Source organism: Seriola lalandi, unplaced genomic scaffold, assembly GCF_002814215.2.
Source record: "Seriola lalandi dorsalis isolate HSWRI2012SDOR001 ecotype SW California unplaced genomic scaffold, Sedor1 jcf7180002054864, whole genome shotgun sequence".
Taxonomy (NCBI): domain Eukaryota; kingdom Metazoa; phylum Chordata; class Actinopteri; order Carangiformes; family Carangidae; genus Seriola; species Seriola lalandi.
The window spans coordinates 2,841,243-2,857,119 of NW_019525417.1; the positions used below are offsets into that span (position 1 = coordinate 2,841,243).

General features: G+C 41.5%; 1 protein-coding gene across 1 annotated transcript in view; it reads left to right on the forward strand.

The window, feature by feature from the left end:
• The first annotated feature begins 1,122 nt into the window (after nt 1–1,122).
• The window catches only part of LOC111670942 (uncharacterized), a 28,277-nt gene continuing 13,522 nt past the window's right edge, over nt 1,123–15,877 (forward strand). Inside the window, exon 1 of the mRNA XM_023427923.2 lies at nt 1,123–1,363. Within this exon, the coding sequence (XP_023283691.1) occupies nt 1,351–1,363 (13 nt within the window). The 5' untranslated portion in view covers nt 1,123–1,350. The remainder of the gene's footprint in view (nt 1,364–15,877) is intronic.

Below are 15,877 nucleotides of genomic sequence, written 5' to 3' on the forward strand. Positions count from 1 at the left end.
AGACTGGAAATTATGAATCCAAAAATGGCTCAAATATTCAAGGTAGGTCAACTACAGCTACAGGTTTCTCAGTATTAAGTCAAAGAGCAAAGTTAATTAACCATCAGTAAATTACAGTTATAGCATTCTAATTCACTGACTTGTGTCTAGGAGGACTTTTTTATAAATTTTACTGTCCAACTTCAAGAGACTATGTAAAGTATATTATAATAATTATTATAATAAAGATGTAAAAATAAGAGGATTGTTTAAAAGTAGAATTAAGATCATTTTTTAATGTTGTTATTTTATATGCTGTAAAAAAAAATAAAAAATAAAAAAAGTTCTAAATTCACCGATAAGCACCGTCTCGCCCAGGATCTATAGGTAAAACTGTTAACACACACGGCTGCATCCTGACAGACAACATCTTCAAGCTGATACTCAGTGTGCGTGGAGCCAGAGGGTGCTGGCTGTCGTCTTGGCCAGGTCTGGCCAGCACTGCCCCCTATAAAGTTAATAGTAAGGCAAAGTTAAAAAATTACAGTATAATGAATCTAATTAAGCAATTTCACACGAGAGGGAGTGATGATGTACTGAATATCAGCAGTAAAGTCCCAGTACTATTATGCTCTATATCAGCACCCATAGAATACCTCACGTCCAATCAAATTACTTGATGAGAACTAACTGTTGTATGATGTGAATGAAATGTGAAAAAATGTCAGTAACCTTAGATGTAAAATTAAAATGAAATGTGGAAATATTAGTGCAGATGTACTGTATGTGTAGAAGTAGCTAACGAGTCAGTAATGCAACCTTCAAAAAAGAAAAACAGTATTGTGAAGTAAACAATTTGATTGTTTTGATTGGAAGAAAACATCTTGCCATTTCCTTGCGCATTAAAACTGAGGGATGTTCATATCTCCGTCAACTTATGTGTAATGGAGCTGTGATAGGATGTGGGTTCCAATACTGTCAATTAGCCTATACGATTAAATTAAATACCGTAGATGTTAGTTCTCCAAGTCTTCGCTAGATGTCGCTGGTCCCTGTGTGGTGGGGCCGGTGGGCAGGCGGAGGAAGGGGGTAGCTGGATGTGGACTGTTGGAGACTCCAGGGGGGGCAGCTGGGTCTGTGTGTGTGTGTGTGTGTGTGTGTGTATGTGTGTATGTGTGTGTGTGTTTGTGAGTGTGTTTGAGGCTCGTCGAGCAGCAGGGGGAACTTGAAAACTTCACTGCGTTCAGCGAGGGGAGATCTGCTACCGGAGGTTTGGTGATTAGGAGCTGAAAAGGCTGCTCACAGTCCAGCTGTGATCGACAGAGGAGGACCGGTCCGGTTCTCAGCATTGGTAACGATTTCCGGCACAACATGGATGATTTAGGTAAGTTCGCTTGCCGTGAACGCAACATTAAAGCAGCTCGTGTGTTAGTGTGTGGCTGTTAGCACAAACACACAATGCTCGCCCGAGAGATTTATCCAACCGAATTAATGTGTGTTTCTGGGGAGGTGGGCAGCGGTAACCGTTGTCTGTTTGGGTCAGCAGTGTACATATAAATGTCCAGGTGGGTTAAGTTATCCAGGTTCAGCTGAGCTCAGCGCGAGGTTACGTGCCCAGAAAGGCCCCGCGTGCTGACATAAAAACAGCTGGCCCCAGGCTCTTTGCGATAATTAGCCTGATTAACGTGTCTATTAGCTGGTATTTGTAACGTAAAGACATGTTTTGAGCGGACTTAGTGCTCTGGCCGGTGCATTCACGGTGGTTTTGGGCGAATTCTTCTTCTCACAATTCCTCCACATCACTTAACCAGGCATGAATGGCTCCTCTAACTTTTTCATGATCAGAACTAGCAGAAATACATAAATTAGATAACTGGTCATTCGCCATTTGATGGGGCATTGAACTATTGAGCCCCTCCTTGTGATTGTCAGAATTGCATAACTGCCCGTTTCTGCAGGTGTGATGGTAACAGTGAAACCTCTCAATGAAACCTGTGATGAAAATAGTGGAGTGTGACTCCATTGGTTGAATGATGCTCAGTTTGGTCAGGACATTCATACTCGTTTTAAAGCAACTCATTTTCAGCTTGAAGTCAGACGATCACACTGCTGCTGTTCACACACACTGTGGCAGATGAATCCAGGAGAGCTGTGCTGTCCCCCTGCCTGTGAGGATGAGGTTAACTCTGTGAAATATGGCACACTTAGTGACAGCAGAAAATGTAATGCTTGAGGGCAGGTTGTGGTGACAGGGAGGGTGTATAGAGCTCAGCCAGCACAATGCTGTGGATGCACACAATACACTAACAGTGACAGGTCTTTTGCTGTTGTATCAGTAGTTTGACACTCTTGGTATGTGCCAAACACCATTCTACTTGCTTTATTTTAGCATTGCATGTAGTGTTTGATGAGACTGGATCTTTCACAAGTCTATTTCAATGATGTAAAATAATTTAAACAAGCAACTATGCAGACCCTGTTCAGTGATGTAAAAGTGTGCGGTGTGATTTAGAAACAGAAGGAAACCGTTGAAGTAATGCAGCTGGCACAGTGCTATCAGGACCAGAGGTTTATATCATTAATTTACGCACATTGACAGTACAGTTTGTGTTAAGGCTTTGAGTTTTACCCTGGCAACTGTAAGGTTAAGTTTAGCAGGACTTCCGCGAAAAAACATTGAAGGAGTCAGGTTCATTGGATGCTAAAAAAACACCAGGATACATTTGTAAAGTCAAAGATGATAAATGTGTTGCACAAGCCATCCAAAAAGTATTACCACCCTCTGTCAACTGCAGGTAATCCCCATTCCAGGCAGGGCAAAGTTTTTCACCGTCGTCATCAAGAACAGTATCTAATTTGGGTCAAAACCCAGTTCCCTGGTTGACATATTGGTGGTGGGAGTGAGACTGCACCAAGGATATTGGTCACTCTATATCCAGTCAATATTTATGGATACCCTCTCAGTTTACGTGAGTGAAGGGCTTTCCTTAAAGTAGCTGCTCAAAAAAGAGTGTTACACAACCCAGTGTAATTACCATGTCACAGGGTTGTAAATTCTGTCATCGTTTTAGCAGAGACCTGTAAAAATTTGGCACACAAGACACGGATACTCCCCTGTTGAATGTTTGAGCTCTGTCATTATGGATTGTGTTGGGATGGGAGTCACAAAAGCAAGTTTTTTTCCTCGATTTGTTAATGAAAATTAGGAGGGTTGGTATTATACTATGTTTTAAATGCAGTTGAGGATCTCAAGAAGCACCTCCCAAAGATTTGAAGTGAGACAGTTCAAGGATCCATGCACCTCAGAGGCCAGAGAGGACAACGAAACCTAAATGTATTTTTAGCAGAGGAGAGTCCTTCTTCTCAAGTGCTGAGCAAGCAGCACATAGTAACCTTCCACCAACTCTCTTTCCCATTTCTCCACACTTTTATTTTTCATTCCTAGCAGTTTTCTCTGTTCCCACATTGTCCCAACACTCCTAATATGAAAGCAGTAACTCCGGCTGGCAGGTGTGCTTGTCCCCATCTTCCCTGTGATGTGTACACACACACTCAGTTTGTTATTTCCTAATGTTTCCTCCAGCTCCAGCTGTGGGAGCAGACTAAGACTGCTCTCAGGCAGGGTGTCGGGGTGGATCAGGCCCACATGCAGGGATTGGGTCTCAGCCAGAATTTATCCTCCTTAAACACTGCACTGCCCCACCCTCTCTCTTCCCACTCCCCACCATTCCTGTGGTGAACCACATAGGAAGCTGCAGGCTGCAATCTATTGACAGTTTAAAGCTGGTTGAGTTTGCAGGAGAGCAGATTAGCTTTTAGGAAGATTTGGATCAAGGCAGATTGTAATGCTTGATCGCTTGCAGTTATCAGGTTTTTTAACTCCAGTCAGTAATGGAAGTCAGTATTGGAAACTGTAACAGTATTTCTAAAACAAAAGTCTTTGTTTTATTATGCTAGGTATGGATTTGTATCATTTGTGTCTCCTTTTATTTGTGCGATCTTTGCAGTTAAGATGCTGTGGCATGTTCTGAGCCAAACTTTCACTGACCTCCTCTCCTCAGCTATCAGCGCTGCCAAGCGTTGCTCCGTGTTTCACTGCTCTGGGCCTGCACTAACAAGACATGAATGTCAAATAGCCTCCAAAGTTAACTTCCTTTTACTGACTTTCATCTGCAGTACCTTTCATTGTTTCGCTTTTATGACTGCAAATACAGTAACTGCACTGTTTCTCTCTCTCAACGATTTGTTTCACTGTCACTTCAGTGGCGTCATTTGAAGTAAAGCGATTCCCCCTGAGCGCTATCAGCGCAGCAGCTGCAGCGTTGGATATGTCACTCACAGGGTGGGTGTAGGCGATATAGTGCTTTACTCCAAGTGAGATCTGATGTAGCCTAGATACACAACCATGTCTAAATTTAGTTTGGTTCATTGTTTATACAGCAAAAGAAACATCAGACAACTCACATGTGGACATTTGTCATTCCCCCTACATGCTCTGTGTTAGACTGTGACACAGATGTCAGTTACGCCTGAGTGGTAATTTTTCAATCTTATCAGGGACACAGTTTGTGTAGTAACCTCGTTTTTTTTCTTCTTTATACTGGCAGCAAAACCTTCTCAGACACTGTTGTTTTCAGTAATAGTCAAACTTCTTATTCATTTCAATTCTAATCGAGTGATACACCAGTGACTCAACGGTGCTTACAGTGTAATAACTATTGAATTATTTAGAGATTTGAAGGATGATTTCTTTAGGTTTCTATGTGGAAGTGAATTTACAAAATGCATAAGCTTAATTTTACGAATCACAAACATATTTTTAGGGAAAATCAGTAGCAGGTAAAGTTACATATCTGACCTTTCTGTATTGTTAATGTGAACATAAACAATTGCTGTTTTTCATGGGATCTTTCATAGAGAGAGAGAGACAGTGAGACTTTAAAGGAATAGTTTGATATTTTGGGAAATATTGATTGATACCACTCTCATGTTTGAATACTAAATATGTAGCCGAAGCCCACAGTCAGTTAGCTTAACATTTTGTTTTGCATTTTGCTTTCATTTGAGAGTTGACAGTGTAGAGAGAGAGAGAGGGATGTAACATGCAATAAAGGTCCCCCTGCCTGGATTCAAACGGTGGATGTTGGGATTACGTGGTAACCAGCCATTGGACGCTACATATTTACTGAAAAGGTGTAAGAGTGGTTTTAATCTTCTCATCTAGCTCTTGCCAAGGATGTGAATAAACTTATTTCCAATATTGCCAAACTATTCCTTTAAAAGGTATCTCAGCAAGGAGTTGAAATCTGTGTATTTAACCGAAAGCCTGGGTCACAAACTGAAGGCGTGGATTTTTAAAACAGCTGGATATTTACCAGGCAGGGGCTTCTACCAAAAGATGCTATTGAGTTGCATTATAAGATGTGTAGGCTCCAGTGTGTTAGGAGGTTGACATATATTAGGGACAATGAGGGACAAAAGTCAAGGCATCTCTGCCACTGCACTTCAAATTCGACCGTCCTTTTTTGAATCTGTCTCTTGCAAGTTCCCCATTTTTATGCAATAGTAATTCCCTGGAGTACACTTTTAAGTTTGAACTTGAAAGTTCTCATTATCAAAAATCCCCTCCAGTTAACTGTCTTGTTGCAAAAGCTACAAAAAAAACCCTGGCAAGTTGTTGTTGCGAATTACATCTCCAGTGACCCTTCAGCTAAATGCAACAAGGGGGCTGCCTACACTGGATGATAAGTCTCTTGTGCCTGACACATGCACATAAATCACACACAGAATCAATGTAGCATCTGAAGGCTTGAGACAATCCCCTGTATCTCCTCTAGTCCATCTGTTTAACTTTAAATGAAAATGCTGCAGGGCTTTGAAACATATGGTGTGAGAACACACATACACACAAAAAAACACACACAAACACACCCTGAAAGCACGCCTGATCACAGACTGCTGGTGTGGACAGACAGCTCTGAAGGGGAAGCTGACTAAGCAGCAACAGCTCTACACTCAGCCAACCGTCATGTCATCTCTCATGGGCCCAGCGCACCATAACAACAGCCTGCAGGGTCGATATCCCAACAGCTACTGTAGGTTTTTTGGAACCAGGAATTAAGTGGAAATAGACCCTCGAACTGAAAAACACACTTAGGCTCACAGGGACAGGAGCAAAATCTGGCCGTGGTGAGGTTCTGTGTAGTTTTAGCTATAGACAAACATGTCATACAGTATAGTTATTGTATGTACTCATGTACTCTGTCATGCTGTTTGTCAGCTGAGCTCGAGCCCTTTTTTGGTGAGCCTATCATCCAGCTAGACACACGTTTGATGACAGGAATTGCCCATAGCAACCCTTCTGTTGTAGTTGCAGTCAGGAGGTTTCTTTGCTGATAACATCAAAATAGCCAGCTGTAGGTCCCGGACATGATGTTAGTCATACACAACATGCCTCACCCTATACTATTTTTGTTCGATTTCCTTAATGTGAGCAGAAGGAACTGGTTTGCTTTGGGTCTTATTAAATTCTGAATTTCTTTCTAGTTGTTTTTGCTGTTTTCTACTTGTTTCCAGGCAACCACAACAGCTCATTAGCTTGATGTAGCATGTTGTCAGTGAAGAAATGAAGCAAAAGGAGGGGAAAGTAAGGTGCCCCTGTAAGGCATTTTGTATTATATATTGGATTTATACTATATGCGTATATGTCTCAAGCTGTAATAAGCCTTCCACCATCCTGCTGTGCTCTGATGAATTGGGCTCCCTTCTGACTTTGTGGGATTCTCATCCCTGCACACAGCCTGACAGTGACTGACAGCACGGTTGATGTGATGCTGCTGATCCTCTGATGCGAGCTGTAATGGGACAACAGCTGGTATAACAATTTTGCATAGAAGAAATAGATGCCTCAGTAACTGCAAAACCAGATCGGTAGCACAAACAGGAATCAACCCGGGCGCTTCAAATGAAAACTGCTGTTAAAATAGCAGTCCTTTCCTTCAGTGTAATAATAAACCTGTCATTTGAAATGAAGCTTTTGAAATGTCAGACAGCCTTTCAAATGCACCTGCATGGTTTTTCAGGCTTTCCTCTAATTGGCTTCTAAATGTCATTTTTCGAAGAGGTTGTATGGTTGGCGTGGCTGCAGGCTCAGATAGCACATCGCTCTTTTATCAGGAAATGGATTTGTGCCCAGCAGTTTTCCTCTGGCCTTGCCATAGGTTTAAATAGTCACAACACACTGCTGCTACTGCCCTATTTGGGATTTAAAGACATCACTATGAAGGCCTGACTGTATTTGGAGGTTTAGGGGGGTGGAGAACAAGTGAGTGTATGTATGTGTGTGTGTTTGTGTGTGTGTTTCAGATTGCTTATGCTTCGGCTGGATTTACAATCAGCATCTGGCTTGTTAAAGAGGATCATTCAGGAGGTCTGATGTAGACCCCACTCGGGTTAATGAGAACATCAGTGATGCTGGGTCAGGATTACTACCCCACAGGTTTATAAGGGTGTAGGCTTAACAAGAATTTACACACATACACACATATGCAGGCTCTGGCACCCGGACAGTGCTGATTGTTTTCCAGTGGAATTATTTGGCCTGCTATGCAGACCTCACTATCCCTTCCTTTCCATCCTCTTTCCTCTGTCCTTGTCCTGCCGGAGGGGGACAAAGAGCAGCTTGTTTCTGGTGCTGTGACCTACTTCAACCCAGAAAAGACAGAACCAGACAGAACTGGAGGGAAAGCGGAGAAAATATCCTTCAATCCCTCTATCCATCTGTCACTCCAGCCATTTATTTTATGACACTAATTGGGGTATGGGTTATGATCGTAGTGAGCTAAGCAAAGTAGCTCAAAAATCGAGCATCATTCTTGACTTTGGAAATAGTGGTTTGACAAAAATATCTTAACTCAACTAACTAACTTAAATGCTTTTTTCCCCCCAGATCTTTCAACCACATCTCGCAATCTTAATCAAAGGATGGAGTTGAAAGCTTAACTAAGACGGCTAACCTAGTAATATTGACCAGCATAATATCAGCATGTTGTCACTGCGAGGATGCTGATGCTCGCATTTATGTCAAAGCACCTGTGCTCCTAAGTACAGCCTCACAGAGCTGCGTAGACTCTTATTATTGTTTGTTATCTAAAGGATGTAAAGTGTTTGATAAATGCATTTGATTTTGTGACTAGTAACTAGTAAATACTATCAGTTTCCTTGCAGTACAAACACAATATGCCTTGGCATTTTTTAGATGCTTATTGTATTCCTGAATTACTTAAAGTAAGTGAAGCATCACCCGTACAAGACACTGGTCTTAAAATAAAAACATTTGCTTGTATGAATTCTTTAGATAATTGCAGTTTTAACATTTTATATCAAAGGGAAAATTGAATCTTTGAAAAAATCACAACAACAAATGGCAGCTTATGTAATATTTGAAAAATCCAGTGGCCTCAGTTCAGGAGTATACGGTATGTTATCCTCTGTTGTGCCCTCAATTACAGCGTTATTCACTAGGCATAGTCACATCGCCACATGACAAATGCTCCGGATTTCCTGTCTGGCAGTAGAGCAGGAAAAGGTGTCTGAATGAATGAATGAATGAATGAATGTCATCGAAGTCACAACAGTAGTCCAGTCGATTGTTTCACTTCCACATTCCATTGGAAAGCCTGGATGAATGACTTGACTGTATTTTCCTTTTTGTTCAGTTTATAGTTTGTGTGTTATGCCTTATATGATATTTACTGTCAAAAGCGCACAAGATAAAATGCAGAACATCCCCACAGCAATGTTCATACTATCTTTAACAAATGTTGCACCATCAGTACTGCTCATAGGTGTTGCTGAAACATTTTTAAAAGTGTTCTGCTGTTGCATACCAAAATAACCACGGGGTCAACTTATGAACCACAGGAAAGCTGTTGCGCCCACAAACTACCTCTGTTTTTCTCTGTATGCTTCTCACTGCTTGGAATAAGAGAGGGGCGGGGCAGGGGAGAGCCAGCAAGAACAAATTCTCTCCCTTTTATTTCTGTCAGTTCTTCTCAGGTTGATACATTATTCATATGTTCAAATATCCGTTAATCAATGATTTTACTCTTTTTTTTTTTTTTTTTTTTATAAATGAAATGATTCTGGTCAGTAGATATTTATTAAACATAGAAGAAAAAGCACCAAGAAGCAAAAAACAGACAGAAGAGGAAATGTTAACCACATGTATATAATATATATATTATATATAATAATGTGGTTTGGTGTGATTAAAATACGGTATATCCCTCATAGCGATCATTTGTGAATTGTATGTATTTCTTCTGACAATTTAGAAGCAGGCCTCACATAATGGATCTCCTTTTCTCTCTTATAGTACATATGGGAGGGTGCAAGGAAGATATAAAAATATTAATGAAGAAATTATCCAAAATCTCCGTTGTGGGGCAGGACGACTTCAAAAGCAATAGTTAGAGATGTTGGATGCTGGAATGGTTAAGCATCAGAAAAATTCAAGGGAAATGAAATGTACAGAGAGAGGTAAATGTGCTTAAAACCAACCATCATCGGATTGGCTGTCCAAGATGAAAAGGACTCAAAAGATGAAACTGGACTGAGGAGAGATACAGATAATGAGCCACATAGATGGAAGTGTCTGTAAGAATTACTCAGAATAATATAGTACAGGAATTTGTGAAGACTTGATCATTTACTTGCTGTCATACTCTTAATCTCCATCATAGTTCTTTAAAAGGTAATCTTTGTTTTAAGGCCCTTATTGGGTATTTTTTGATTAGACCTTCTAAATTAGAGGTGGGTATCAGAACCTTACTTTGACAACTTGTAGACTGCATCTTTTTTTTTTTAATACATATTTGTTGAGTCAAACAGACTGTAAATTCTATGAAAGCAGACTGAGCTGCAGGCTAAAAGGGTGTTACTTTCCGGGAACAAATGCACAGAGATGAGGTGTCAAACTTGTGACATGACTGTTTCTGCAGTCAGCTGTGACTTGTGTGGTGAGCTGGCTGCACCCTTGTCAGAAGGCTTAACTTCAAATACTATATCATCAATTTGGTACAAAGGTTATTTGAAAAGTATGGGGGAATGGAAGAGAAATTTATATGAATAAAGCACATGGATACCAAAGTGGGCATTCTGTTATGTTACGTTGTAATGAAAGAAAAAGTTGTACACTTTGGGAAATGTATTTTTTCACTTTCTTGGCAAGAAATGGATAAGAGGTGCCGGTAGGCCTATTTTTTAACTTTGGACAGCTAGCTGTTTCCCCTGTCAACTAGTTTGTATGCTAAACAAGACTCTAGCACTGAACTGAACACACAGACATGAGAGTGGTGTCGGTCTAACTCAAGAAAACAAATAAACATTTTCACAAACATTTTTGTTTCCTTCCTGGGCAGCAGGAAACGGACTGTAAACACAACAGTGAAATAATATCACCTTTAAATTTGATATGGCGAACTTGCTCATTTACACATCCAGCAGATATATGTTCATTGGTTAGCATTAGTTAGCATTCATTTGGAGTTGTATGTACGGCCACCAGGCAAATGTAAGTCCAGTATTCACTCTGCTCTTAGCTTTTATTTTTGGTCTCCACTAACTCCTGAGGAATACGTTTGGTTCTTTAGCTACTGAATGCTTCAGCTAGTCACTGTGTCTGTTTGGTGTTTGGTGCTGTGCTAGTAAGTTGATTTATCATAGCTTTTTTTGCTCAAAACAGCTGCCTGCTGACATTTAGCTTTTCCAGAGCCTTGTCTGTGTAGATATGGACAGGAAAGGTTTGGGTTTGGAGTGACAGAGGGATACGATGTGCAACAAAGGTCCTCTGCCAGAATTGAACTGGGGACATTGCACTTAGATTGTATTCATCTTAACCACTGATGCTTTTTGCAGCATCTGACACAAGCAGGGAATTTGTGTCAGGATTTTTTTTTGTGCATGTCTTGCTCTACACACAAAGGAGTGTCGTTTTCACACATTTGAAAATGATCATGCAGAGGTGAAATGCAGTTACACTTTCAATGTCCTGTATTAAGTTTTGAATTGAGTGTCTAAACAGACGTACCGTAATTGCACTGAATAGTTCAGTCGCTGCTGCGTAAGCAGGCGTATTCTATGATTTAATTGCAAGTGTGGGCTGTGGTGCCATTTCCATTTAACAGCATCTGTAGCAGCACTTCATTGATCTTAAGGAAACTTCAAGCAGACTCTTCTTTACGCAGTGTAGACGTGTAAGGGAGTACAGCAAAAGTAATGTAATTCATAGCACAGGCTGGTTGGGTGGTCTGTACTGTCCTGCTGTTGCTTTGACCGTCATGACCATCCATCAACTACTGTACATGTACTGCCACAGGTCAGGGTCAGGCGGGGAGGTATTTATAGTGGTCCCAGATGCCTCAGTCTGTCTCTGGGATGTGTAGGCAGCCTGGCTGAGAGGCACCTGTATGCAGTGTTGTTGTTCTACTGTTGTACCTGTGTGTGTGTGTGTGTGTGTGTGTGTGTGTGTGTGTGTGTGTGTGTTTCTGCTGTGATTTAATTTTGTGCTTGTGTGCCTGCTGAACCGCTCCAAATGAACACAGGCACCGGCCTTCTGCTGTCTAACACACACCCAGAGGGGAGTAAAGCATAAGTGCATGTGCGCTCATCTTGCCCTGATTTTTCTTTTTTCTTTTTTTTTTTCTTTTTCCCTTCTAGTGGAAGCAAAGAGAGACAGATTTATCATTTCTGTGATGGCCTATCAGCTTGTGTCACACTGAAAGGCCATCTCTCTCACTACAGAACATGAAAGCCTGTCAGTTTACGTCCATGTAGACCCACATTTCCAACCAAAAGAACTATAAATTGTTCCTTACAATAGAGGCTGTTCTCCATGTTTTTTCACATTTTTATTAAACATTACATTGAGACACTTCACAGATTATATACAAAACGTCTTTTGTCTAACAGCTGACATTTTGTTTTCTTTCATCTGTCCTATCTTGCCTGTAGTTTGCTGTCTTATCACACAGTCTTGTTCTGCGTTCCTCCCGCTTTCTCTCACATTTGGAGGACGAGCTGTGGCATGTTAGGAATTCATTCAGCCACCCTGCACCTTGCAGCACATCAGATATGGAGGGAAGAAATGAGGGAAGGGTAGATGTAGAAAGGGGGGCAGAGAACACAGGTGAACTTGCTGCACAGACAGAATCTTGCAGGTTTATTGCTGATATTCATCCTCTTAGCTTCACTGTGGTGTCAGCTCATGCCTTTGCATTTCTGAACCTCCCGGATAAAGCCTGTTCTGTGTATCAGCCATGAGGAGAGAGAAAAAAAAAAAAAAAAGCCAGAAGCTTACAAGGCTCTCTTACACAACTCCACATCACCCCCTGCAGGTTGTTAAAGGCTGTATTTCGTTACTTTACATTTCATAGGACCTATTCCCTGAAACGAACTGCTACGAGCAGGGCTCAATAAACAAGAGATGTGTTGAGTAGAAGACGGCACTGATTCAATCCATGCAGTGGTCAGCACTGATAGGGGCTCAAGCAGTGTGTGCAGTGTGAAGCAGACAGGATGTCCTGTCAGGGATAATGGAGGCTTGCCTCTCTTGACGTGGAGAACTTATGTTGATAAAACCTCCACAGAGTAAAAGCAGTGTTCTAGGATTGCTTCGTGTAATTAGATCCCATTCATATTTTATGTTGCTTTTGACTGGCAATGATTGTAATTTAAGTGCTGATCCAACATCTGTTTGTGCCTTTGCTCTCAACATACTTGACTCTTCAAATGGTTTCCTTTCCATACCCTCATTTTCCTGCATCCGCCGCCCTTCATTCCTAATTTTCCTGTTCTTTTCATCCCTTCCTCTGCCATCCCAGTCTTCCCAGTCCCCCTTTTGTTCTCTCTCTCTCTCTTCCTCCCTGTCTTATCCTGTAATGAGCCCCATGTGGAGCAGTGTTGGTGTAATTAAAATGCACACCATTCATCTGGGAGGAAGGGAGTCTCCTTAATCTGCGTCAACCCACATTTTAGCCTCTGAGGATTTGCCTGCTGCACACCACGCACACACACTTCCCAGTTTCACTCACTATCTCCTCTTGCCATTCTCATCGCCATTCCTCGTTGTTTGAGCCCAGCTGTGCCCCGCCATGTCACATTTAGTGTTGTGGACATGGAGGCAAACAGGATGATGGTGTTTTTTCTGTCTTCATTAGTTTCAAATGAAGAGGGTGGATTGTGTTTAATTGATGAAGGCAGTTTGCCAGATCTAGGGGTGGACTATTTTAGGTAGGCAGGAGTAGATCTGTCACCCTCCTACAACCGCCTGCTTTACAGGAACTTTGGTCTGTCAGGGTTTTACACAGCTTTGTTGTTATAAACCATCAAACAGAAGTTTAATCCCATATGAAAGAACTTCAAGCAAGTTCCTTCTGACATACTCTTTCCAAAAATATACACTAAAACATACTCATAATAACAAAATAGCTCTAAAGTTATCTCTCTAAGTTGCCTCTCCTTACAAAGGATAAGAATGATTCGAGAGGCTCATTTTTAGGACTGTGCACTCGGATGTCTTATGAGTTCCTCATTTTACTGTAGTTCCATTTTTGGTCACTGGGGAACGAGTCTGTGCTTTGCACTAGAGTGTGTGTCATGGTATGTTCCCTTGGCAGAGGAGGCTGACACACCTCTGTGTGTTTGTGGATGGGTCAGAGCATGCCTAGTATGCAGTGTTCAGGAAACACAGTCAACTCTGAAGCTGCTAGTTTCTATATTTTATGTTTAGCCTATATCCTCTAAATTATTGGACTGTGCTCCAGCCACTTTGTGGAGGGAAATCAGCTGTCGGTTTCAATTAATTCATTATGAAGCAAGACCTCTTAGATATTAAAGTTGGTGCGCGGATCTCGTACAAGCCAATACCAAACAGAATATTTGTTTCATATAGCCTGGAGGCTCGTGTTTTTGAGCAGTAACTCTATTTTGGAGCAGCAGATTCTTCATAACCAGGGTTAAGGCCAGTTCAGCTCCAGAGCTAAGTTGATTAACATCTCTTGTGTAAACCATCTGGACCAATGTCTGTAGACTGTGGTCCCCACCAGCTGCAGTAAAACTTTATTCTGACATCAGCAACAGATATGTACTGAGTCCTCCAGATATACTTACCATGTATTTATGCAGCATTTCAGTGGAGTTTCTGATACAATCTAAAGTGCGTTTGGCCAGTTCTCATCGTATTGCAGAATGCTAAATGAATGTGTGGACTTGCTCTGATCTAGTCTGATCTCGTTTTGTTTTTAGTTTGTACTGTAAATGTGTAAAACTTCATGGCGATTAGGTCAAATACAAGGAACTGGGAGGACTGTGTAGACTGTTACGTTAAAAAAAAGTACATCCATATAACCCTCTACCTCTGTGTCTGTGATAATAAAAATAAACTGCATTGTGGGAAATATCTTCAAGAAGTAGAAGTCTTAACCTCTAAGTTTTAAACAGAGAAAAATTTCTTAAAATAAGATCATACATTCACTTCCTCTTCTTCTGGACACAGAAGTAGAGCTCAGACACTGTCTCATTAGGTGCACCTGTCTGTATGATAGCTCAGCTGTTGGTTTGAAATGTTTTTGAATGGTAAGTTTTTATCACACACCACACTTGTTATGAGCAATACAGATTGACAGTTGTGTTGTTTCTGTTTTTATATCTATGGGTACGTTTTTTTGCTACCACCAAGTGAGAGATGAGGAGACAGACAGACAGACAGACAGACAGACATCTGCCTGCAGTAGTGTAAACACTGGGCTGTGCTGTATCCATAATGAAACTCTGTGGAATGTGTCCAGGCTTCTGTGTCCAGCGAGGAGTCTCTGCTGTGGAACCCAGTCAACTGGTATGTTAGCCATGATAATCATGCTCACCATGCGAATGCTAGGTTGGTCCGAGTGGATCTGGGATTGATCTGGCTCCGCTTCTGCCGTGTCTCCTCTCTGTCTGGGAAACACGGCAGTCCAAGTCACCGCTGCACTGATGATACTGTGGTGTACCCCGCAGTCATGTTCATGTTGAAGTGATGATCATATTTTAATCTTTAATCTGATCCTTGTTGTGCTGTAAGACTAAGATTGACGTAACATGTAACATTAAGATGTTTTAAAAAACGAGTGTGTCATGAGTTAACCTGAGCAGAGTTTGCGCTGACAGTGTGAAGGAGGGGCTGATTACACTTTTATATACCTTTGTGATACCACTCCCTTAGTTGGGCATGCCCCTGTTGATAAGATCTCTTGCTTGCTCTCAACTTTCCTCATCCGTTAGTACTGCTTCCTCTGCTGTACCGTGCTCTGCCTGCCAAAGTTGGACATCTCCGTCCTCAGAGACTGTTTTCAGAGGGTCGTCATTTGCGTGAGTAGTAACTCTTAACTTGAGCTTTCAGACGGCAGACAGCTAGGTTGAACCTGGCATAGCAGTGGGGCAGTTTGAGCCGGGTGAACTTAAACCCCTGCCATTAATTTTAACCCCTCCATCCCTTCTTTACCCTATGCGCTCAGTAGCACCCCACTCTTCCCCCTCCTCCTTGTCCTCCTCGTCTTTTGCTCTTTATGCTGATGGTAGAGTTAAGAAAGGCAGTTCCTGCCTGGCAGACAGTCTGTTTAGGTTGTCGTCTTCCTTCTCCACTACTTCTTCTTTTTGCTGTATGTTATCTCCACTTCATTTCCTTGGGTGCAACTGCTTGTCTTTTTCAAAGGTAGGCCTCTCTCCATGTTACTTTAGCTATGGTTTTGTCTTTATTGACCCAGCGGTTTATTTTAGGATGGAGGTTGAGTGCAGTAGTAAATGTTGAACACACCTTAACAATTTTGGCAATATTACAGTATTATCAGAATTGCTTATAGAT